Source organism: Strix uralensis, chromosome 5, assembly GCF_047716275.1.
Source record: "Strix uralensis isolate ZFMK-TIS-50842 chromosome 5, bStrUra1, whole genome shotgun sequence".
Taxonomy (NCBI): Eukaryota; Metazoa; Chordata; class Aves; order Strigiformes; family Strigidae; genus Strix; species Strix uralensis.
Window position 1 is genome coordinate 58,200,573 of NC_133976.1, and position 24,830 is coordinate 58,225,402.

General features: G+C 52.5%; 1 protein-coding gene across 2 annotated transcripts; it reads left to right on the plus strand.

Moving 5' to 3' along the window:
* Nucleotides 1-2,591: 2,591 nt before the first annotated feature.
* On the plus strand, nt 2,592-23,935 carry PDGFB (platelet derived growth factor subunit B). Of its 2 annotated transcripts, XM_074871132.1 has the most exons (8): nt 2,592-2,650; nt 7,697-8,543; nt 15,217-15,313; nt 18,489-18,572; nt 19,056-19,261; nt 20,990-21,131; nt 21,535-21,704; nt 22,941-23,935. In XM_074871132.1, exons 2-7 carry the CDS (start codon nt 8,388-8,390, stop codon nt 21,669-21,671), a joined length of 822 nt encoding a protein of 273 aa, XP_074727233.1. In that variant the 5' UTR covers nt 2,592-2,650; nt 7,697-8,387; the 3' UTR covers nt 21,672-21,704; nt 22,941-23,935. The 2 variants fall into 2 exon arrangements, with proteins under 2 accessions (XP_074727233.1, XP_074727232.1); XM_074871131.1 differs by lacking the exon at nt 2,592-2,650 and having other exon boundaries at nt 7,616-8,543.
* Nucleotides 23,936-24,830: the final 895 nt, after the last annotated feature.

Consider the following 24,830-nt stretch of genomic DNA (forward strand, 5'->3'; position numbering starts at 1 on the left):
CCCGCTCAGTTTCTCTGCCTGCTCACAAGATGTCGGCTGGGGCTGCAGTTGCTCTCCCCCTCCCTGTGAGCACCTAGTGCTGCTCCTTCCCCCCTCCTGTCCCACTAACAGCTCTGGCACGCTTGGCATGCTGTCCTTGGCACATGCAAGTGTCATTCCAAAGAGCCTGCCCCCAAACTCCTGGCAAAAGGGAAATTATTATTATTGTTATTGTTGTTGTTATTATTATTATTATTATTATTATTATTAAAAAGACTCATAATACCCCCACTCTGCCAGATTACACAGCCAGGGAAAGAGAGTGAAGCGTGGGAGAGCCTGGCTGACCTCCGAGCCCTGCTCCACCTGCTCATTCGGCTCGGCCACCAAGCTGGGAAAGGTCGGAGGAGGCTCTTGGGAGACTCTGTTCAAAGCCGAAGGAGGGCAGGAGGAGGTTTTCTTGCTTTTGAGGCAGTCCCTCAGCCCATCTGCCTGGATCCTGCTATCAGAAAGGACCCCTGCACTTCCAGACATTCCACAGATGTGCTGGCAAGCTTGAGTTAGCTCCTGGTGTCCATTCTCATGCAGAAAATACTACTGGCCCACACTCCCCTTTCCACTGAGACTGAGTGGTGTGGTCAATACTCACAGTCCAGGCTTTTTTTCCTCTCCAGGAGCAAGACAGAAAGGCTTCCCGTGTGTGCACTTAAGACAAGTCTGTTCGTCAAGAGGTGTTGGCTCCCTCCTCACTGTGGTTATGGGAAGGCCTTTTTGTTTAAAGAGGAAAACAAATGAATAGATTCCCCTGACACCCAGCCTTATCAGGCACGAACCCAAGGGAGTCCCTTGTTTAAACATCAGGAGTACATTGCTGGATAACACCCCTCCTCTCCCTCCCCTCTTGGCATTTTTTCGGTTGGGTCGGTCTTTTTTCTACCTCTATTTGCTCTTTCTGAGCTGCTTGCTTCTTGCCAGACCTGCTTGAGGAAAGTGGGAGGACAGTGAGGGTTCTACAAGCCAGGGCTTCTGGGCTAGAACAGCAGAGGTGCAGTGCTGCTCCAAGGACTTGCCCTGACAGAGCTGGAGGTGAGGATGCCGTGAGCAGGTGTAAACGTATGGACAGAGTGTTTGGGGCACATCAGGGCCAGGACACAAGGACACTGAAGTGGGAGAGAAAGTTCCTTCTCTCTTGACCTTAGGTTTCCCTCTCCTTTCTGCACATCTAAGCTAGTGAGGGAAAAAACAGTGTGCTCTCCTCCCCCTGCCCTACAGAATTAGAGACTAGAGTCAAACTTGGAATTCCCCTTTGTCTCATCACTGGGGAGACAGGGTCTTGGTGGTGATCTCACCCCATCAGAAACCTTTCAGTGCACAAGGCTAACAAGAGGGAGGCTGCGGAGGAGGAGGGGAGTCATGGCAGGAAACCAAGAACACATCAGACACTCTAAATTTAGATCTTTTTATTCAGCTCGGACAATATTCCTTGATTTCTCATTGTTCAGGAGAGGGCAGAGGGCAGGGAATCTATTGAAAGGCTTTGTCCTGAGAGATGCCACTTTGTCTGGGTATACGGGGGGTGGAGGAGTCGCAGGTCGGGTTGATCTGGCATGGGCGAGAGGTGCATGTCCCGCTGCTCCAAATGGCCTTGGGATGGGGTGGTGGCTGAGCGTCTCTGAGTAGCCCTGGTACCTGCGAGACAGAGGTCGGGGGTCCCCTCCACCCTGTACACCCACCACCATCCGCAGTGAAGGCAGCAGTAAGGACTGGCATGAGGGCCCCTCAGCGAGCACCTGTGACTGGTGAGCGGCACCTTTGCTTTGGGGCAGGTCCCTATGCCAGTGGGGCGTCAGACACAGGGCGTGTAGGATAAATACACACCCATTCTATATGTCTCGCTGCCTTTCCGGCATCACAGCTCAAAGTCTATTTTTAAACTCCCTCCTTTATTACACAGGTCAGCAGATAGCGATGGCCTGCCTCCCGCCATGCCAGGGGTGCTGCTCTCCCACGCGCCCCGGGGAGCAGGGTGTCCTCCACACCGCGCGGAATGCACCCTGCCTGGGGTCGAGGTGCAGGGTGGGCTATGGGCATGAACACACTCATCTCCCCCATCACAGGCTCAGGCCACAGCAGGTACAGGCAAATCAGGGTGCCCAGCTGCATCTGTGCTGTTGTGAATCAGCTGCTGGCTACACTGGCACAAGGGTGCTGCAGGGTGCTTCATCCCACTGTATCAATGGGGTGCAAGTTTTGTTTGGGCCCGCGGCTTATGGGAGGTAAATGAGCTGAGGGTTGGGCGCAGTGTCACCAAATATGCCGTCACTGGTGTCGGCACAACTGGATCAGCACAGGCGGGAGGACAAGCTCTCGTGGGCAGTGCACATGGGGCTTTCTGCCTCAGCTGATGCCCTGACTCCTGGAGAGCAGTATTTGGAGTGGGTTTTGCTCTGTGACGTGAGCAGCCATAGCAGGTGGGGGGGGGGGGGGGGGGAGGGAGAGCCACTTGCGTTTGGTTTTCGACCCTCATCTTCATTTCACATCATGAGTCATGTTACGTTCTGAGCTGAGTAACTGCTGGGGCTATTTTTACTCAGCTCTGCAAGCTTCCTTCTCGCTGCTGCCACAGCCACCGCCGCTTGCTGTGGACCCAGGGGCAAAGGATGGGGAGACGGTGAGTGGCAGAGGCTGAGGGCAGGGGAAGCGGTGTCTGGGGTGGTGTCAGTGGAAAGGGGGACTGCTGCCCACCTAATCAATTCAGAAAAAAATTAGTATATGCCTCTTGAAAAACAACAGATGACCTGCGATGTGTGGTGTATTCACACACACACATACGTATATATTTATTATACTGGGAGAGGGGAAGGGGGAGGGAGAGAAATTCCTTTCGAGTGCTATTCACCAGTCTGGAAAAATAAAGAAGGAAAGCAGAACATTTTTTCCTTTCATCAAAACAGGAAAGAGAGGGGGAATGGGGTGGGGAGCAGATCCATAGACATAATGGATGGTTGCCAGAGTAAGGAAATTGTTCCCTTCTACCCTAAACTTGGGAGTTGGGGAGGGGGGAGAAATATATGGTAGTGTGAGCAGGGAAGGCTGCATCCCCTCCTCCCCACCTGCTGTAGGAACGTGTATGCACACGGGAAAGCACTGGGAAATCAGTGCCCCCAGCTTTGCCTTCTCTCTTTGAATTCTGCTTGAGCTGCACATCTGCAGGGATGTGAAATGTCTTTGCCTTCTCCTTCACCCCAAAGTATGGGGTAGCAAGCTGTGGCTGGCACAAGCCCTCTCCCTCTCTGCTGTTGTCAGGGGCCATGCTCTGCCTTCTGCATGCATCTATGTGCTCATCCCCCTTCCCCACCCTCTCCTCTCTGCCAGGTTTCTGCCAGGAATGGGTGAGATGAAGGAGGTGGTGAGGGGCTGGGGGAATCCCTCTGCCAGGGAGAGACAGGCAAGGGGGTTGTTCCTGGGGAAGCCTGGCAGGTCCCATCAAATGCCTGTTCGCCAGGTGACACCTTCCCTTTCCCCTGGAGCCAGTTGCTCTGTGAGGGCTTTAGTCATCCTTGGAAAGCATTTTCCCTGCCAGCGCCAGAGGGGACAAGGCGAATTATGCAAGCCCTGGGCACCCCGAGGCTCTGCCTTTCTCCAGCACCAAATATAAACACCAGGCTCCCTCCTGTCTCTGTCTCCTTCCTTTGGTCTCTCTTCTCCCTTCCTCATTTCTTCCTCTGCTAGATTGAACTCAGTCGTTAGGAAGTCAGGGCAGCTCCTGTGGCAGCAGTCTCTGGGGCAAATGGCGTAAACAGCAGTGTAAGCTACATACGATCACTCTGTTCTGATCTCTTGGGTTGGGATAAACCTCGTAAAACATGGCAATGTGGCATAAAACCAATGCGCCCACAGAATGGGCCTCCTGGTGTAAACCAGGCATAAAACTTACTCTAGGTGCTTAATTTCAGTGTCACGGCTGCTCCCTTCCATTGATGGCTGCAGCAGCCCCGTGGAGTAGGTGTAACGATTGCTCACTGTTCTCCTGAACTTAGAGACCGGAGCAGGAGCAACACCTAAGTTAGATACCTTGAGTGGGCGGACTGACTACACATTGGCTGTCAACACCTCCTAATTACTTTCCATTGATTGTTTTTCAAAATAGGACTCATCATGGAGAGGCTGAGACACCTCAGCTGTTCAGACTGAGTCTTGCTTTCCATTGTAAGCCCTGTTTTTCTTCCTGCTGTTTCACAATTCTCTCCCCCCCTTAAAAAAAAAGTAAAAAAAAAAAAAATCACCCCTCACATCATGCCTCTGTGGATGGTGGCTAGTAGATCATTTTTTCCACCGACATGAGATGAGGGGATAGCAGCCTTGCAGCAAGGAACTGCCTATTGTCCTCAGACACGTGCTGCCCTCCTCCCTAGTCATAAGAAAATAACCAAGGAGATGAGTTCAGCTGTTCACAGGTTAGAAACCTGTAGTGGTGGTGAAAGTGTTTTAATAAGAAACCCTGCTACAGGCTCTTATGAAATCTCTGTTTTTGTTGCGGTTTTTCTGAAGGGCTGTTGCCAGCTATCACGGTTGTGACCGGATCTTGTCAAGTTGCAATACCCTAATGGGACATTTTTATGGTCCAGCTGCTTCATGTAGCCTCGAAATATCTTCCCACCATATGCAACAGGGGTTTCAAACTCTTGCCTTGTGACATCTGGGACACCAATAGCCCCACAGGCCCCCACACTCACCCCACAGGTGAGGGGAAGATAGAGTCATCCCCATTGGATTTAGGGGTTCATGGGATAAATGACAAGCTAATTTCACAAAAGCAAGAGAATCAAAGGAGCACCTGCCCGGCTCAAGGCACAAGGCACAGCAGTTTTAAGTGCACGTGCCCCTATTAAACTCAACGCCAATGAGACTGACCCAGCCTTTAGTGAGTCTAAAGATCTCACTAGAGAAAAATCTGTCCCCGTCTTAAAAGCAGAAAGAGTAAGGAAAAGCGACTGAAGGCTGACCAGCTTGAATATCATTTTGCTCTATTTCCAGGCAGGGTCATAGGTAGATGATTAGTCAAATTCCAAACATCCTCTTCCTTGCCGTCTGGAGGTTCAACAGGGATTAGCTTTTTGTTTCTGATGTCGAGCTTCTAAAAACTGCCCAGCATCATCCACGTGAAAATAAATAACTCTATTTCTATCCCAGCTCACATGTAATGTAGCCGGATATTTAAAAAAAAAAAAAACCCACACCGCACATAGTCCCCCCAAAAACAGGCCCTGCAGCAGCTCTTGTTGCTACTGAGCAAGAAATTTGCAGCAGTCCCTGCTAGCTTACTGCAGAGTCCTTCTCCTCTCCGGCAGTGATATTTCTCCCTGCTGATGAGTTTAATCAACCCTCCCACATGCAGCCTGTTCTGTGCTGACCAGGCAGCCACTACAGCGTGGGGGACCCCCTACACAGCTTGAACAAGGTGGCATGACGATGGTGGAGCCACACCAGGTTATTCGAGGGCAGAGATCCTCAAAGGGCACCTGAGCCTCCATTTACACCTTATGAACTTTAAACACATAATGAGGTCATGGACATTTGGGAACTAGCTGCCCTCAGCTCTCTCTACACAGTCAGAAGGACTTCCAGAAGCTGGTTTGGCCATCTCAAATCCTTGGTGAGATGGATCCAGGTCCTTTTAAAACCTTCTTTTGGAGCCTCCTGCAGATTTCAGAAGGAGTTTCAGTGCCCAGGTAGACTTTAGGGTAGTAGCTCCACCCTGCCAGGCGTTGGAGCCAAATTGTCATCACGTGAAATGGCTGATACACCGCAGGCAGGCCAGGATGGAGAATGAAGGGAATTCTAAGAGCGTCCTGAGGAATTTGGGGTGGGACAGGGCTAGCATGGCTGGAGCATCTAAAGCAAAGTCCTGTTAAGGTCTCTGGCAGTGGAAATGAGCAAAGGTATGTGTTGCATTTCCACTTCCTCCCACTTGAGCTTCAAAATTGGGACCGAGCCACTTCAGACTAAGTTTGAGGGACTCCCGGGACACTCTTTATCGCTGCAGTCATGCACCTCAGATGACCTGGGCTTTGGAGCTGGCATGGCTCTGACAAACTCCCCATCAGTGAGGAAATCTGCTCCCTCTTCTTCTGGGTCAGGGTGAAGTGTGGTGATCCCTTACAATCCAACTGCATCTTGACACACTGCCCTACCGTAGGACCTTTCATTTTGTGTTTGAGTTACCTGTCTCTGTGGTGGTAGAGGCAGAGGAGTTATGCTATTTTAAGAAAGATATGGAGGACCCCCAGTCCTCCTTTGTGTCCCTGACCAACATCCACATCTGTGAGACCAAAGTCAGGTTTGGGGGTGTAGCTAGCCAAGCTGGGAGCTGTTGTCAGACGCCTGCTACAGAAGAGCATTTGGTGGGCTGCCTGCTGCTCAGCTCTGGTAGCTGCTGCTCGTACCCGGACACTTTGGATGGTGCATATATGAGTGCTGGTGCGAGACCGTGTTTTTTGGAGAGGGTTGGCTGCATGAGACTGGCAGGCACCTAGATAGTCTAAGGGAGCATGTGTGATGCTGTGAGATGAGGCCACCAGTATGCCAGTGGGTGTATGTATGTGCGAAAGGAAGAGAGAGGGGGAGAGTGAAGGAGAACACATGGATGCCCAGGGATGTGTGAATGAGACAAAATTTGCACGTAGCTGTGCATGCGAGTGGCTCAAATAGAAGCGTGTGCGTAGCATAGAAAAAGCAGGGAAGATGCTTGGGATTCAGAGTGAACGCCTGCTGAGTGCCTGCGGTGCATGACGGTGCAGGAATGTATTGGTGGATATGAGCCTGCACAAAGATGGTGCAGAAACCCCTTCTGGTCGTGCCTGGAGCGTGCTTTGCAAGTGTGCAACTCCCCACTGGGAGATCACTCGTATGTACATGAGAGGGCATGCGTACGGGTGTTTTATCAATAGGATACGACTCTTTCTTGAACTCACCTGTTAGCAATCTTCCCTTCACCATCCCTCCCCGCCCGCCCCCCCCCCCCCCCCCCCCCCCCCCCCCATTCTGGTTGCTTAATTTCCCTTCAGATGTTTATTACATCGTGGAGATAATCATGCAGGAAAATACCTCCCTGTGCCACGAGCAACACCAGATTGTCTTGTAGCAACGTTTAAATTTCTCTGGCTTTTTTTTTTTTTTCCTGCACACAAAGAGATGTAAGATATTAAAGCCATCTCTCTCCCTGGAGCTAGTGGTGTGGCAGGGCAGGGAAGAAGGTGAGTGGAGCTCAGAGAAATGGGCTCCAGACTGCAACAGCAAGACCCTGGGCTAAAAAAATTACAAACTACCATGCTGAGAACTCCTCTCTTCTTATCTCTTGCCGAGGAGGAAGGAATTTCTGTCCCCATTCTTCACGTGATAGTAAAGCCACATTATACGGGTTGTTACAGCATTAGTAATTTTTAATTAATTTATCATTAAAATTAACACACTTTTTATTTTGTCAGCAATGGACTGCTACTCCCTCACTAGATTTTTCGCCTTGATACCCAGCCAAGAGGAGGATGGCAAGTTATGCTCCACCCATCTCCTCTCCTTTATAAAAGGAGCAGCCCCGAGTGCCAGTTTAGTCTCTCTTGCAGCTCGCAGACTAAAATAAAGACCCATCGGCTTGCTCGCCTCCCCTTCAATTTTACCTTTTCTGCTTTTTTTTTTTTTTTCTTTCTTGTTGCAACAGAGCGCGGAAGGCAGCATCGGCTCCACTCTGAGGCTTGTCAAGGCTCAGCGTGCGCACACACACACGCAACCCAGAACGAAAACATTTGCTCTCACCTGTCTCCAAACCCAAAGCAAACCTCACGCCAATGCTTCGAACGAGAAGGCACCCAAGCCAGAATCTAATGTAAGGGGAAGAAATTCAATGCACACTAGCAACTTTTTGCTAAAAAGCAAGTGGGCGTTAGGAAGAAAAGGAGCATTTTAAGAAAAGGACACATTAAGGAAGAAGATTTTATTTTCTGGATTTCATACCAAACTTTGGAAAAGTTTTTTTTTTTTTAATGATTATTTTGTGTATCTTTTTCTAAGAACACTGAGTTGTTACCTGCGTGTAAAATCTTTTGCATAGATGTATTTTAAAAAGGAAGACAATCAAGAGGAAAAATAGCATGTGGACCACCTAGCAAAAGGCAGTACTGAAGCATCCCTTGTGGTGAGGGGGACGCAGACTCTGGATGTGTATAATTTCAAGGGACTGCATTTATTTTCCACCAGCCTTATGAGATAGCGCAGAGGCAGGCGAGTCACCGAGAATTACTTCTGTCTCCCCTCACCACCACCACCACCTCCTCCTCCTCTTCCAAGGGCTCCTGCAACTCTCCCACCCGCAGCCCGGCCCGGAGGGGAAATGGGAACGCGGGGCGCCCTCGATGCCTGAGGTGGGGCGGCCGCGGGGCTGTCTGCGGGAAGCGCTTCCCTCCCGGGGCTCGCCGTCCATGTGCCCGCAGCCGGCGGGGCCTGAAGTCGGGATGAATTTCGGCGTGGTCTTCGCGGTCATCCTCTCCCTGCCCCTGGCGCGCCTGGAGGTGAGTTTCCGTCGCCAGCAGCGGGCGGTGCTGCAGAGCCGAGAGCCCGGGAGAGGGGCGGGAGGGGGGGGGGAGAGACCGGCGGCGGCGGCGCCTCCCGCCCCGCAGGTGCGGCGGGGTGAAAGCCCGGGGGTGGCGGAGGCGGCGGGGGGAAGGGAATTGCACGGTGAGGGCGAAGAGCCCGGGCGGGCGGCGGCTTTCCTGCCCCTGTCTGAGGGAAGGGCTGCGCACGGGCGCGGGCGCGCTAATGGCGGGCAGAGCCGGCCGCCCCCGGCCCTGAGGGGGAGCGACCGTTGGGCCGGTTTCCCGCCGAGCGGCGGGGGCTCCCCCCTCTCCCCTCAGGACGGGCCCCGCCAGGAAGGCTTCGCGTGGAAATAAACCCACCCCCGTGTATGTCCCGGGCTGGAGTCAGTGCCAGGCAGGTGGGGAAGGTGAGACCGGGCTGAAGCGGTCCCTGATGAATGCGGGAGCAGGGGTGCTGCTGGGGAGCCCCGGGGAGCCTGCAGCCTCCTGCCCCGCCAGCAGCTTCACCCAGAGGCTGTCACCCCGTGCCCGCCGGCCGCCCCGCCGAGCCTCTCACCTCCTCCGGTTATTTTGGCATCGCGGCAGCATGGGTGAGGCAGGGACTGAGGCCCAGTTGCCACCTCCGGAATAACGCAGGGTGTGAAACCCAACCTGGCATCGCCAAGGGGCCGATGGAGAAAGGGCAGGAGGCTTTGAAAGGGGCAAGGAAGGGGCCAGTGTGGCTAGAGACACCGACACCGGGGTGACCGTTATTCAGTAAGGTGTGTGCCTAGCTGGGGCCATGGGAAGAGGCAGGAGATGAGTGTCTCTGCTGTGCTCGCACAGTCACGCAAGCGTCTTGTCCCGCAGCCCTCCTGCACGCTCTGCCCAGGAGGAAGCCGGGCACAGGGTGGGGGCCAGATGGTAGATCTGGCTGATGAACGTACACCCCAACCCTCTTCGGTTTGCCTGTGTGGAAATCAAAGCCTCACCCTGAACCATGGTCAAGGAAAAGGAGCCCCAAGACCCCAATTCCTTCGATTTCCGCTGCCACGTTTTGTCGTCTGATCGCGTGCAGATTGGGTGGATCAGAAAGCCCCTAACATTTATGCACAGCGCTTGGTTCCCATTTCAGCTCTACCCAAGGTGGCAAAACCATGGGTTGGATCTGCAGCTTGGGAGTTGTCAGGGGCAGGAAATATCCTTCCACCAATACTTTCCTCCCTTTGCATCATTTCTTTCTCTTCCTTCCTCATTTTCAGGCAGCCCCTCTTGTGGGTGACAGGGTAGGGGTTGGGTGCAAAGCATCACATCGCCTCCTTATGGGCCCATCTTGCCCTTGCCCAAGCCGCAAAGGGAAGCAGTTAGAGCTGTGGGCTGCCCAGTGGTTATGTTTGTTTTGGGCAGAGGATGGTATTTCCTCTGTGGGTGGCTCAGATCTCTTTCTCCCATGCAGTGTGAAACATCAGCTACGGTTGGTGCTGCGGAAGGGTGAAGATGGAAGTGTCTGATCTCAGGGGGCTGTTATTCTGCACTGTAATCACGCTAAGAGACTGCACAGCTCTATGACAGCCTAGTAGGGTTAGAGTTTGGGAATCCTGGGTCTAGGTTTCTTGGGAGGAATTGTGATATTTGTCATTTTATGACCAGAGAACCATGAAGGTTTCTGCTTGGGTAGATGCTTCTGCCTGCAGCCTGTTCCTACATCTACTTTGAGGGAAGTGTGTTGCAGCCTCTGCACCAGGCACATGCAACACAACTCCAACCAGGCTGCTGAACCATAGTCATCCTCTGAATGGGGCTTGCACCTCCTCCCCAGCCCTGCCAGAGAAAGTGCATGGGGAACAGTAGCTCCTCCTGATCAGCAGAGGCCTGAGCCAGGAGATGGAGCCTCCTGAGTCCCTCTCCCTCTTCGATCACACCCATCTGGAGCTGGAGGGGCCCTGGAGCTCTTCCAGCCGGAGGGAATACGAGCCTCAGTGGGAAGGTATTTGCCAGTTGGGAAGCAAGGATGCTAAACCGATTTGCATTTGCCCTGCGGGCTGTAATAGTTGCCTTGCAACATTTACAGAGATGGGTTGAGCCTGGCGTGGTTGTGCTGGGGTGAAGCCCCACTGGCAGGGCTTTCTGGAATTCCCAAGGAATGGGGTGCGGCTGGGTGCTTGCTTATAACCTCAGCCCAGCTCCCCATCACGTCTTTCTGATGCAAGGCTCCGGGGCTCTTCCCGAGTCTTCCTAGCATGAGGCTGTGATAAGGACAAAGCAGTGGAAGCTGGGATGGATGACATGTCTGGGGTGAGCTGGTGGAAGGAGCCAGGCAAGTTGTCCCTGCCTCCCTCTCACTGTCAGCTGATGCACAGCAGCAGGAGAGAATGACAGTGGTTCCTGCACTGTTTCCAGTGCTGCTGGTACACAACCAGCCCTGGGGGTGGAAATGCCTCCAGCCCTTGCAGGGGAGGTGGGGGAGCGCAGAGGAGCAGGGTGGAGCAGCGGAGTCCCCCTTGAAATGGGAAAAGGGTGGGTAGGTCTGGCTGTATTTTAGGAACGTGGGGTAGATCAAACATTAAGTTTGATTCTTTTAAGGGAGGAAAACATAAGCTGCCATCCCATGTGGAAGGGGCTCATGTGAGGAGGGTTGTGCCTGCTGTTTGGAGAGGCACGCATGGTCCTCTGGCAGGCAGAAGTCAGGGTCCCCCTGTAGCCAGGAGTGATGCTGGAGGAGTGGAAGCCCTGTGCCAGGGGAGCAAGAACTCCTGGGGTTCAGTGGGCTGGTGTCAGGTGCTGCTGGTCATGCTCTCTGCCAGGGAATGTGGTGGAGTCTCCCCTCAGGGTCCTCACGTCAGCTTCAGAGGGAATTAAAAATGCTGGTTTTGTTTGGGTTTTTTTGCTTGACTGATCACTGGAGACCTTGCTGCCAAGATCCCCTGCTGCGGTCAGTGTGGAGTCACTCGGGAAAGTCTTCCTCTCCTGGGCAGAGGAGTGGATAGCTGGGTGCTTCCCTGCCCTGGGCTGGTACTGCTGCTACGCTTCTGTCCTTCGTCACATGTAGGTGTGTAGACACACCACCTCAAAAAAGAGGACTGGAGGAGTCCTCACCTTGGGAGTATTCTTGGCTGGTTTCTTTGAGCCCTGAGGGTCTGCCTTCCCTGCTAGTTGCACAATCTTTGCTCTTTCCTCCTCTGTGTCTGCTGAGCTACTGTGAGGAGACACACCTTGGGGCGAGACTCTGAAACCCTTGCCTGTGAATAGCCAGAGGGAGGACTGGAGCACAGCCTTGCATATTCCCTGCGCCACCTGGGCAGTGGCTGGTCGCAAGGGGACCTTTCAGCATCCCTGGCACTCAAAAGCATACCTTGGCAGAAAGCTCTGGAGACAAAGGGTGGCGGCATTAAGGAAGAGGCTGATTTTGGGAGAGCATGTTTGTGGGGAGCGGGGACAGGGGAATGTCCCGTTTGCAGGGCATTGCTGCACGTGCACCGCTTTGCAGCGGCCAAACAGCGCTGCTGACATCTGGGAGGAGGGAGGCAAAGCTGACGCGCCGAGAGGTCCCGGCGTCACAGCCGCAGCACAGAGCGGCTGCCGGGCAGGCAGGGCCCCTGCCCAGGTGCTCTGCTGCCATGTGTCAGCTGTGCCCTGGCTCTCGTCCCCCTGAGCACCAGCAGCCGGGAGAAGGGGAGGCGACACCCCTGCCAGGGGACTGGCAGAGTGGGGGGTGCCCCTACGATTCGAGGGAGAACCAGGCACTGGGGGCAGAGGGAGGGAGGGAGGGAGGGAAGAACAAACTTTCTTCTAGGAATTCAGGGCCTCGCAGGAATACGAGGCCAGACCTTGGGGCACTTGACAGCCAGCCAGGAGTCCATTGAGACAAAAGTCTTCTTTGATCTGCCGTGCAGTTAAAAAGGGAGACTGTTAACCTGTGTTAGACAAATAACTCCAGAGAAGCTGCTAAGCAGGAAAAGCACCAGCAGCTTGGGCTGGTCTGTTGAGGATCCCACCTCCTGCAATGCTCCTCCACCTTCTGACCCCATGGGATCAGGTGGAGGTGGCTGGTGGACCTTGTGCCCCATTCCCACCAAGTGCCCCGAGCCTGGGTGTGTGCAGTGCCCCAATCTCAGAGCCTCCCAGGCACAGGGCTGGGATGGGGGCCCAGAGGCATGGCTGTTCCAAATCGGACCCCAAAGGGAGCAAGGATGAGCCGTGCAGCTCAGGTCTGTGTAGCTGCTCTTAGGCCAGCCTTGGACATGGTTCTGCAGCACTAGAGGAAAGTAAGGAGCTTCACAGGCTTGCAGTTGTCACTGACAGAGCTGCCTCACAAACCCGGGGAGGAGGACAGGATTATGAGCCATGTGGGCTGGTGATACGCTGTAGCCATGCTGATAGTATCTGCAACAAGAAAAAATTGGCACCTAAAACTGCTGCTGTGAGCAGGGAGTGGAGCTTATTCCTACAGGCAGTCCTCAGCAATCCAGCTCCTGAGGGCCTGCATTTGCAATCCCTGATTCGTATCTGTTCCCCCTGCTCAGTTAGCAAGGTGACACCTCCCAGCTCGCCTCCAAAGTCACCGAGTCTCGTAACACCTGCCCACGCTCTCCCCCAGTGAGTGCCAGAGTTTAAAATAAAGTTCCATTTCCTACCCGTATTAAGTGTCAGGAAGGACCAGGGGCATTCGTGCACAGCAGCGTTCGTACACAAATGCATTTGGCTGACAGGTGCAAACATTCAGAAGCCTGCAATTTCACCGCACAGCTCTGAGCTCTGGCTGCAAGTACTGGGAACTGCAAATGATCCCTTTTCCAGTAAACGTGTGTGGCGCAAGGCAGGGAAGTGCTGCAGAGCCTCTCTGGCACTGGGCTGTTGGTTCCCTTCTTCCTCACGCAGCAGGAGTTGTCAGAAGGCATCTTCATTTCGCAGCTATTCAGTGATCCCTGAATTATACAAGTCTCTCTCTCGCTGTGCATTCATCACTGATGCTGCTTCCCTCTCCCTTGGAGACTGAGGAAGTAATGCCTGGGGATGTAAAATCTGCTTTTCACTGCAGGCGGACAGCCAGATCTGTGGTGAGATGTGACAGTGACAGGGACGGAGCAGAGCAGAGATGCTCAATCTGACTTGAGCTCTCTGGTGGATCTGGCTGTGGAGGGTTAAAACGCTAGTGTTGTCTGCTCTGCAGCTATCCCAGGAGGTTTCTGCCCTGTGACTTGGGCTGCAGCAGCCTTCAAAGCCACCATGTCCTAGTTTAAATTATACTATTAGAGGGTGGACTAGCAGAGCTGAGGAGGGAGCACTCCTATTGCCCTGTAAACAGAGGCAAAATGTGGGTGGCCAAGGGACAGGCACGTGTGGGAGGGTGCCAGGCTCAAGCAGCCATGCAAAAGTGGCTGCAGGTTTGGGCTAAAGCCCTCAAGGTTTAAAAGCCAACGTTTAACCACCTGCCTGGTGGTTTTCCTCGACTCCAAGTGGAAAGGAAATGTTCTGCACAGAACACAGGCAGAGAGGAAATAGCTGTACACTAGAAGGACCACACACATGCCACCCACTACCCATAAAAACCCCCACGAAAATCCCTGCGTTTCACAAGCACACAAGCCAAGTTCTCCTCTCAGTTACAGGGGCATGTGTAGGGCTGTGGCTCAGACGGCATCCAGCACCCGGCTGAAAGAGCAGCTTTTCTGCATGAGTACACCTGAATGAAGAGAGCTAGGAGCTAAGCAAACACTTTGGCCAGTACTTTCCTCCATCTCTTTTTCTAGTCTTTCGGAAGTATATTTTAATCAGTGCTTGCTTTCCCACACTGCTCCTTTGTAGTCTTGTTAAGTGCTGTCACTAGGGCCCATTCAAGCCTGGTGCCAGAGTAAAATTCCCAAGAGATTGATGGCGTTGCACCTGCCCGCATAAACCCTGAATTTGGCCCATCGTCTGATGTCTATAAACCTGCTTACTTAAGGTTTTTTGGCACTGGCATGCAATGACATCCAAACTCCCATGTGTTTCTTCATCCAAGTCGGCTCCTCAGCCCACCGCCTTAAACAGCCTTTCATGTCCTCTCTGCAGCGTTTGTGGTTTCACTGTGGGCTCATGCTAGAGCAGCCACAGCTGCGAAGGTCAATCTTCCTCTCCAACCCCCACCTTTTTTTTTTTTTTTAAAGAGAGTATGCAAATGATGTATATTATTGGGCCGCTGTGGTTTGAAAACACACGCGCATGCACACGCACATACACACGATATCTGACAAAGCCTGTGAGGGAGTTTCATAACAGAGGGAAATATTGGGAAGGTTTTATCTGATAGTGTAAGGGAAGTCTGTTAAAACGCCTTTACTGCAGGCAGCAGGAATGAGAGGCCACCTGGAGAAGTCATACAGCACCGGAGAAGGAAGCGTTGCTGGCTGCATGCATAGTGTTTGGGGCTCTGCAGTGCAGGCTGGGCATTTTTTGGCTTTTTCAGTCTTCCAACCAGGCAATGTTGGAGGCAGCAAGAGGGTCTTTCTCGCTTTTGCTCAGGTTTCAGGCTGATGCCTTCATGAGGGCATGTCTGCGTTTCGCTGGTTCTGTTGTGCCTCCTCCATGCTCCTTTGATTCCCCCCACTCCCACTCCACGATGCAGTCAGTATTTGCAGATCACCTCTCTAACACTTGTTTCTCCCCTTCTTTTCTTTTTGTCATCTGGCAGGGGGACCCCATACCTGAAGACATTTATGAGATTTTGGGTGGCAGCTCAGTGCGCTCCATCAGTGACCTCCAGCGTGCCCTGCAGATAGACTCCGTAGGTAAATCTCCTCTTCACCAAACACTCCTCTATTTTTTTATTAACTCTTTGCAGGGGAGGGAGGGAATATTCTGTTTTCTAGCAGGCACAATATCAACAGACCTCACTATAAATATAGGAACCTTTTGGGAGCCATGACCTGACTATTTACACACCTAGCCACCCTGAAACCTGTGGATGATAGGCAACTAGATGCCTTTTTAGATATCCTCCTAACTGCCTGGTTTATGAAGGAACACTGGTGTCCAAAAATGATAGAAGATGGGCAAGGTGAGTGCAAGGAACTGGGGTCAGCACTTTTCACCTTGGCAGATGCACAGGCAGCAGGGCTTGAATTGGCCAAGGATCAGTTTAGCAGGTGGAGAAAAGGGAGGTAGAAATAGGGTGATAGAGGAGGAAAAGGCTGAGTGAGTTCTCAGGTTCAGCACCCCCAAAGGCCCCAGGCTCCCAGAGGCTCTTAGGACGGGAGCAGCAGAGCACGTGTCCGTGGTTGAGATACGGAACAGGGGCTAAGTCAGGGTAGCGTCACTTCACCTCCTGCCCGTAGATAAGAGCTCCGGGGGCTGCCGTGCCTCAGGGTCACTTGGCCAGGGCTGAGCACAGCAAGCGACAGGAGCAGTGAAGCATGGAGGGGTCGGCACGTGTGGGAATCGAAGCACGCGCCACGGCGGCTGGGCTGGCCCAGGAATTTATTTATAAACGGTCTCTTCAGAGCAAATTCCTTTCTATTCTAACCCTGCTCCCGCCCGTCGTCCCCTGCCCCCCCCAGCTCGCCTTCTTTCTCGTGTTTTGTCTGTTTGGAGCTTTGTAATCCTTGCCGAGACACTATCTACGGGGGAACAGAATTTCCTGCTTTTGTTTCCTATGCCAGTCCAACCACTGGCGCAGTCTCAAAAGCATTCCCACTGCCTTTCAAAACGGCCCTGGAGGGGCAGGGGGGGGAAAGCGAGGGGGAGGGCACCAGCTGCGTTCAGCTATTGTTTGCCTTAGAAAGAGGCGACGAGGCTTCCCACCACCGCCAAGGCCGCTCCCTGCCCTCACCAGTTCCCTCCTCCTTGTCCACAAGCCACACAATGGGGCAACTTCCAAAATTAGCTGTACTGGATTGTCCCAGGCTGGTCCCCCCACCCCAACCGTCTTCAGTGCTGACCCGGGGTGTAGAAGGACAACCTGGGAGAGGGAGGGACCCGGTTTTCAATAGGAGATTTGTTTTGAGTCAACAGTTGTTGCTATTTCTCTCTCCTCTCATCATCTCAACCTCTGCACAAAAGGCAGCCCCAACCCTTGTTTGATAAAATGCCAGGTGGCGCAGGATGGAGGGGTGGAGAAGGAGAGGCTGAGAAGATGCATGCAGTCTGTCATGTCCCAGTGTCTAAGGAACAGATACATCTCTATCGCGGTTACTAACCACCCTCACGATTAAGAAATAAAATGGACTTCTCTTGTTGGCTTGAAAAGCCCAGGGGTATGGGAGAAGGCTGCAGAGCTTTGAGTCACTGGCTTCACTTCAGGTCCCAGATAGGAAAGACTGGTCAGGGAAACAGAAAATGGTGCTGTGAAGCTGTCTCTTTGTTACACTCTTCCACTCCCAGGTAGTGACCGAGAGGCATCACCATTTGCTTGCCCTATGTGGAATTAGTTTATTAGTGAATAAGTGTATTAGCAAAATAATCCCAAAGCGTCTGGGGCTATTCCCTGTTGTGTCCATGTGCCACGTATGTGCCACAGCTGCTGCCCTCCACTGACTGCACAGGGAGCCAGGATTAGGCAGCTCCAGGAGGCAGATGAGCTGAGATACTGCCCTCTTGAGATACTGTATTCCTAACAACAGAGGTGTGTGGAGAGTGGGGGTCATCTCCTTTAACTGTGGCTGCCTGCAAAGCAGGCATGACCATCTAAGCCAGTCATCCAGACACCCTCTGTAGCCCTTGCAGAGCTATTCCCTTCCAGAGCATGATCCACCAGATCTCATTTTGGGTGCCTGCCGCAGGGTGAGATGAATGGTATCCTAGAATTGATCACACCGCTCCAGCTGCTTTAAAGGATGTCTGCCTGCCCACCTCACACGTAGATGTTGACTGCACAGGCACATGATTCCTGCCCTGTGAATATAGCCTCTGTGCACGCATCCCAGATCCTTCAGCAGTGGCTTCAGAGCTGAGCGGAAGCAAAGTCCCTGCTCCCCGTTATAAGAGACCTGCACTAGGGCAGGACAGAGGAAGAGGGATGGGACATGATAGGTATGGGAAGTCTGCTCTACCGCACATCTGATAAACAGAGATCTTCTACTGGCCCCAAATTCCCTGTAAGAAAATTGCTCCCTTGATGCTGACGTCCATTCAGCTTCCTTCAGCTGCTAAAGCAGGTCAGAGAAGGAAAGAGCTGTGGCTGGGTGGGAGTTATCTCCGAGCACGGCCATTGTCCAGAGCTCAGGAGGGGCTGCGTGTTGGAGTGCTCCATGGGGATTATGGGCATTTCTCTATTCAGCACTTCCTATGGGAAAAAGCAGTGGGGTGGGAGGGAACTGCTCAGGGCTGGCCTGAATGCTGTCTGCCTTCCTCTCCCATCGCTGACTGAAATACCTCCAGATTCTGCAGCTTACCTTAGAGTAGGATAGGGACAAAGCCATTTCAACTTTGTTTTTCTGTTCTTCTGTCATAAAACTGACTCTAACCTAGAGCAGCTGCCATGGTTTGGGAGAGAGAAGGCAAGCAGCCCACCTTCCACCCATTGTTCCCCTTCACCTGCCCTCTTGCACCCCAATTCTCCCAGTCCTAAGCCATCCCAGCAAGGCACCTCAGTGTTATATACCAAACTTTCTGCTTGTCCATCTGGTCTTTGATCCTCCTTGCCATATCCTGGCCTCTGAATCCCTCTGCTACTCCTCTCTGACATCAGACAACCCTACTGTAGGATTTGTCATTCTTGAGCTGGCATTTTCCTCTCCCAGACCTTTTCACAATAGGCTTGTTGCTTTGAATTGCCTAGTCTGAGCAAAGAGCAAAACCTGGTGTCTCCATGCCCAGCACAGCTGTGACCTGGCTGGAGGATTTACACATACTGGGGCCATGGCTTATCCCATGTCTTTGAACTTTGCCTGGTGAGCATAGCACAAGTGCCTGCCATCTTCTCCTGCCTCTACCCAGTGCTATTAGGTCATGTCTTTCCCTTTGCAGAGGAGGATAGCTCAAGCCTGGACCTGAATGCAACTCAGCCTGGTCAAAACCCGGTGGCCCTGTCTCGAAAGCGACGAAGCCTAGGTGAGTCGGGGGTGTTGCACCTTGTGATTGTTGGGGCACTCATGTGAGCGGCTGTGGCTGGGTGTAAATGCATGTCTGAAATCCACGTCTGGGGGTACATTCGGGGGGTGTGCCTGGATGCATAGACAGATGAGAAAGAGGGTCTGGGCCTCATGTAGGATCTGGGGAAGGCAAGAGAGGGAGTCTGAAGCTCTGCAAGCTGCTCTGCTCTAAATCCCCACCGGTGCTGATTTGGTCTAAAGAAGGTGTCACCTCCTGCCTAGGACTGGTGCTGCAGTGAGAAGCATCTTTTTACTGGGACCTCCTCCACAGGGTGCAGCTCTGTCCAGGGAGGGAGTTGGAGGGGTGGGAGAAGGAGAAAGAATGTGTGTGTGTGTGTGAGAGCCATGTGGGGTCTTTCTCTTCCCATAGAGGTGGCTGCAGCGGGTTGGTAACAGCTGCAAAGCCCCTTTCATCCCCCTTTCCTCTCTTGGCCCTCCATAGATGCTCTGGCAGCAGCAGAGCCAGCTGTCCTCGCAGAGTGCAAGACACGGGCGGTGGTCTTTGAAATCTCCCGCAACATGGTAGACAGCACCAATGCCAACTTTGTGGTGTGGCCGCCCTGTGTGGAGGTGCAGCGCTGCTCCGGGTGTTGCAACAACCGCAATGTGCAGTGTCGCCCCACACAGATTCGTGTCCGGCACGTCCAGGTAAGGGAGACGCCTCCCACTGCACCCTCGTCCCACAGCCCACCTCCATCCCTACCCTGCCAAAACCAAAACCACAGCAGGTTTCAGGTGCAAGGCTCACACAGCTGTTTGTTCCCTCCCACCCCCTCTGCAGTCACATCTTTTGCATTAGCCACACAGCGCTGCAGCCTCTGGCGTGGGGTGACGTCCCTGCCAGCTACTCGTAGGGCTGGTGCTGTCCAGCGGCTGGGGACTGTCACCATATCAGAGCTACAGGGCCCCATCCCCAGCTGCAGTTCCACGCCACGGCTATTTCTGTGGCTGGAGGTGGCCTTGTCTTCTGTATTAGAGCAGAAGAAATAGGACACTTTCATTGTGGGAACTGATTTTGATGCAAAAAGAGGAGGGCTTGCAGTGTTGGTGTTCCATCCCCCTGCTGCTGATGCAGTTTCTTCCCAAGACACATACTGGAGCAGCTTCTCCTCTTTCTCAGCCTCACAGTTACCTCCTGACCCACTCCAGCAGCAAGCAGACACCTAATGGCTAACCTCTTGCTCTGGTCCTGCTCTCCTCACAGCTACCAGTGATCTCCTCACAGCTTCCTTCCAGACAGCTTGTTTAAAAATAATACTCATCCCGTACTAATCCTCTGCCTGAGCCGTAAGAGACTCCCCCAGGCAGGCGGCAGAGGTTGGCCGGGAGAGGTTGTATTCACACAGCCCTTTTCATCAGGAAATTCCTTTCTCAGAAAAGCCAGGCTGAATGAGGGAAAAATGGGGGGAGCAGGAGTTGTTTTTGTGGAAAAAACAAGTGAGAGGTCAAAAGCCAGCCTGAAAAAGTGACCTGGAAATGGTTTCTTTGAGGACAGAGGTCTCTCTATTGTTTGGCTGGAAGTGTTTGTCTAATGAGCAGCGTGTGGTCTGAAGCGTGTGGAGTGGGCTTTCAAGGAAAGATAAACAGCCTGGCTGCTTCGGCGCTGCCTGAGGGATGCTGCTGGGGGCAGTGGGTTTAGAGGAATTCAATCCCAGACGCGCGGCAGAGCAAGTATTTATAGCTTGCGGAGCACTTCAGGGACCGCGGTCTTGTTAGATAAGCTGAGTGGGGTCAGGCCCGGCTGCTGCTGGAGTGGGAGGACCCCTTAGAAAACTTGTGCCCTGTGGTGGGATGTGGAGCAGTGAGTCTTCCCTCTGAGTCAGCACTGGTGGAGAGTCTGAGGGAATTTCCAGAGCACCGCCTTTCCCGCGAAACACAGAGCTGAGGGCTTCAGCCCTGCAAGTTATTAAAGAGCTTGAGACAAATTCAGACAGGCCTCAGCAGAGCTGGTGAAGCTGCATTTGCTTGCATCGAGCCTGAGTCTTTCTCCTTTTGCCCTTCCTGTAGGATCCTGTGGGAATGAATTCTGGTTGCCCCCAGGTCTCTGCCACCACATCTGTCAGAAACAGGCTGGGGTGTTCTGCACGTCCCATGTTTCTGTCTGTGATCAGCCAGTTATCCTGCTTAAGCAGGGGCAATAGTTAGGAATGGGGGAAACAACCACTCACATCCTAGATTGCCTGGTCTAGGTCTGCTCTGCTGGTGTGTACAGAATTAGCTCCCATACACACCACCCCTGAATTTGAACCGTGCTTTATAAACTGCCTTCTGACCCTTTAGGAAGAAAGCCAGTACAGAAGCGTACTGACACAATATTTTTACAGAGAGGGAGCTGCAGCTGTATTAATCTTTTCCTTGTCTTTCTCTTCCAAATAGGTGAACAAGATAGAATTTGTCCAGAGGAAGCCAAAATTCAAAAAAGTTGTTGTACCCTTGGAGGACCATGTGCAGTGTCGGTGTGAAGCGGTGTCCCGTCAGCCCCCCAGGAATAGCCGGCCAGGGCCACGTGAACAGAGACGTAAGGATCTTGGCATTAGTCGAGTGGAGGGAGGCGTGAGAAGAAAGGCTGGGGAGAGAGGAAAGAGCCCTCCACTGGTTTCAGTCTGCTTAGCTCCAGTGAATCCCATGGGCCTTCACTGGTTTATACCAGACGAGAGACCTTTCCCAGGATGTCTGCCTGCCATCAAGGGGCTGAAACCCAGGGAAATGAAGGAGGGGAAGGTGAGAGGTGAGGGGAAGGGCATCGTGGGAAAAGGGAGAGGGCAGAGACTGGAGAACAGAGGACAAGGGACAGAAGAACAGAAGGAGGCCTTGTGGCCCTCCTGTCGCAGAGCTCTTTGATGATAGTATGTGGAGAAAGATATTTCAACATGAGCCGGCTGCCCCTCGCTGTACAGACACTCTCCCCTCTGTTTTGGCAGGCTTGTCACCGTCGTTCACCACAGCCGCTGTCTCACAGAGGCAGCGAGTACGCCGGCCGCCGGCACAGAAGAGGAAACATAAGAAGTACAAGCATGTCAACGATAAGAAAGTGCTGAAAGAAATCCTCATAGCATAGAAGTGCTGGCAGGAGAGAGAGAGCACAAGGCAGGTAAGAGAAAGCTGCTTTTCCAGTCAGGAGAGATGTTCTCCCAGGACACGGTTCTGCCCAGGCCTCTCGGACCCTTCCCACAGCACTGGCCACTCATTCAGTGCGGGGCTACTGCAGGGCCTGGGCATAATAAAACGCAGATTGAAGGAGGGGGAAGTACTAGGCTGGAACCCAAAATGTGCATCCTATTTATGGCTTTATGGCTCTTCGCAAAGGTGGAAGGATCATGCTACAACCATACTTGCTCTCGGGCCCTGCCCTCACCTTTCTCTGCCTCCCTTACAGGCAGAGAGCAAGACTGACTTCTCTCTACACCTAAATCCCCTTGGGGTCTGTGTAATTCATCTCTTCTGTGGAGCAACTCCTGTTCTCCTTTCTCTATTGATTCTGTTGAAAGCAGAGAATTAATGTTGCTCTGGGGATCCCTTCTGCTTTTGTTTCATTAGTTGAGTTGGCAGAAAGACTGAAAAGCAGCAACACTTTTGGTTCATCTCTCTCCTAGCGGGAAGCCTGTGTGCATAAGAAAGGTCATACCAGGGGAAAGGAGAACTGGAATCTCTGGCAGGAGATCTGGACTTTGTCAGTCCAGGGTCTGATTCTTCTCTCCCTGACTTGTGTAAACAGGAGTAACTCCCTCGTCATCAGAAGAATTTCACTGGTACAAGGGAAAGGAGAATAAGCCCTGGTTCCCCATGAGAGAGGGAAAGGTGCAGAAAAGAGAGAAAGAGTAACCAGGGTGCAGACCTGGAGGGGGAGAATTTAGAGAGGCGGCACAGCCTAGCAGGCAAAGTCCTGGCCCGTGGACTCAGCAGTTCCAGCTCTGCCGTGGCCCCTTGAATGAGTCCAGGCCACTTGCTTCACATTCACTTCCCCTCGCCTCAGGAGAGGGGATGACAGGCTTCCACGTGTGGCATTTCAGGAGCTGGGGATGAGGGGCGCCAGGCGGTGTCTTGGGATTGGTATTCCCACGCTTAGCACTGTGAGGGCTCTGATTATCCCAGGATCCTCCTGGCCAGCCCAAAGTTCCCAGGGTAGAAATGATGCAAACTCATGCAAATCTCAGCTCTGGCTCAAGCTGTCCAGGGGAAAAAATAGAGAAGGTCAAAATCCCTCCTGGGCTTCTAATCTGGCACTTCGACACAAACATTTCCAGAGTATAAAATGAGAGAGGAGGGGAGTTGCAGGGGGAGAGGGTTACATATTCTAATGCCATGTCTGGTTTTGTTTCACTTCCAGGTTTATTTAATATATTTGCTGTATTGCCCCCATGGGGTCCTTGGAGTGATAATTTTTCCTCTTTGTCCGTCTGCCTCGACGTCTGATTCAGACGGCAATTGGTGCTTCCCTTTCCATCAGTGGACCTTCTCCCACCAAAGCCTCTCCCTTCTTTCATTTATTAGCATACTTTTAAAGTTTTACACACACACAAAAAAAAAGGACAAACATGACCTATATATATATATATATATATGAGAAAAGAACAAAGAACAAATAAAACCATGAACCCTGACAGCCGCAAACATGCGACAAGAACAGGACAATGCCTTCCCTGCTCCAGAGAACAGGATGGAAAATGTGAAAAGGAAAGTGGGTCCAATTTCTTCTGAGGGAAGGAGAAAAACAAATGGACAGAGGGCAGAAGGGGAATATCCTCCCTTTCCCTCATGTTTCTGGTAAGGCTGGGGAGCCCAGCTGAGATCAACACTTGCACTGGACCTACGTTGTGAAAACAGGCGTATCTCAGATTGCGAGCGGCGACCAATGATGGAAAATGCACTAAGGACTTTTATCGCCCTACCTGGACAGATTTATATTTTTAACGTGCGTGTGTATATTTTATTTTAAAAAAGAAAAACCAAAACCACTAAGATATACAACATCTCGGGGAACAGAACAAAACAACAAAACAAAACAAAGAAACCAAATGAATTCCCCCCTCCCTTTCCTCTCCTGCTCCTGGTGCTGACTGGAAGGTGTTTGGATCATGGGGAAGGAGCAGAAGGAGCAGACGGCGGCAGAATCGTCTCCACACCCCCGGCCCCTGCCAAGGGGAGCCATCTTTGCACATGCTGGTGGAGAATTCAACTTTCCAGGCTCGGACTCAAATTATTTTTTAAATTCGCTCTGTATGTGTGCGCGTGTATATGTGTGTGTGTATATATATATATACGTGTGCGTGCGTGTGTGTGTGTATGTGTATTTATACATACATATATAAATATATATATATATGTTCTTCAGTGGATTTTGTTCCCCAGTGGCAGGAAGCTCAGAGGCACGCGCATGCATTGGCTTCGCTGGGCTGGCAGGAAAGCACACTGTTACTGCAACGTGCCCGCGCGGTCCGTGGTGGGACAGGCAGAGACATCATCTGATCTCTCTCTTTCTTGCTGCCCTTTTCTCTCACTCTCCATCAACCCCCCAGCACAACTTCCTTGCAGGAGGCGAAGTGGCACCACAACAAGACCAACAACAGCCAAACTTAGAAGCATGACTTAATCTCAGCGAGCTGTCCTTGCCTGCTCCGTAGTCCTGAAAGCAGAATCATGTCATTCGTCTGAGGTTTTTAACCCCTTCGCAGGTGTCCTGCACACCTTGCCTCCACTGCTTTCTTCCAGCTAATGTCCCTGCATCTCCCATCATTTTCCTCACATTTTCCCTCTCAAATTCCTTCTGGATTTTTGCCCATGGGTGTTCCCAGCCCACCTAGCTTGGAAGTTGGTCCAAGATGTGGGCAGGTCTGTGTAGGTATAGAGAAAGAAATGAGAATGGTCTTTGCAGTTGGCAGCAGCCGTCTGAGACACAAACGAGCTCTTCTAAGTGAGGAGGACTTGGAGCAAAACTGGGGGGTCAGTCGTAGAATCCAGCCCAGGCCACTGCCAGCTCCAGAGGAGGGAGGAGGACTCTGCGGGTAAGGGCTATTTCTGCAGACCTAACACTCGGTCACCATTAGCAGAAATGTTACGCATGATGGGAATTTCCACTGCCACCTTTGAGTCCCAGTCTTGGATTGTGCCATGCTGGCGCTGCAGTTACACATGAAGAAAATGCCTGCCCAGAGCTGACGCGGCCGCACCCTCGCTTCTCCCCTCTCACACACATGCACCCCTATTGCGGGACAAAGCC

Bases quoted from the DNA above. Each gene is read 5' to 3' on its own strand.
- PDGFB (XM_074871132.1), top strand. From the start codon at position 8,388: ATGCCTGAGGTGGGGCGGCCGCGGGGCTGTCTGCGGGAAGCGCTTCCC. The intron at 8,544-15,216 runs GTGAGTTTCCGT...GTCATCTGGCAG, and splicing joins TGCCCCTGGCGCGCCTGGAG to GGGGACCCCATACCTGAAGA. The intron at 15,314-18,488 runs GTAAATCTCCTC...TTCCCTTTGCAG, and splicing joins CCTGCAGATAGACTCCGTAG to AGGAGGATAGCTCAAGCCTG.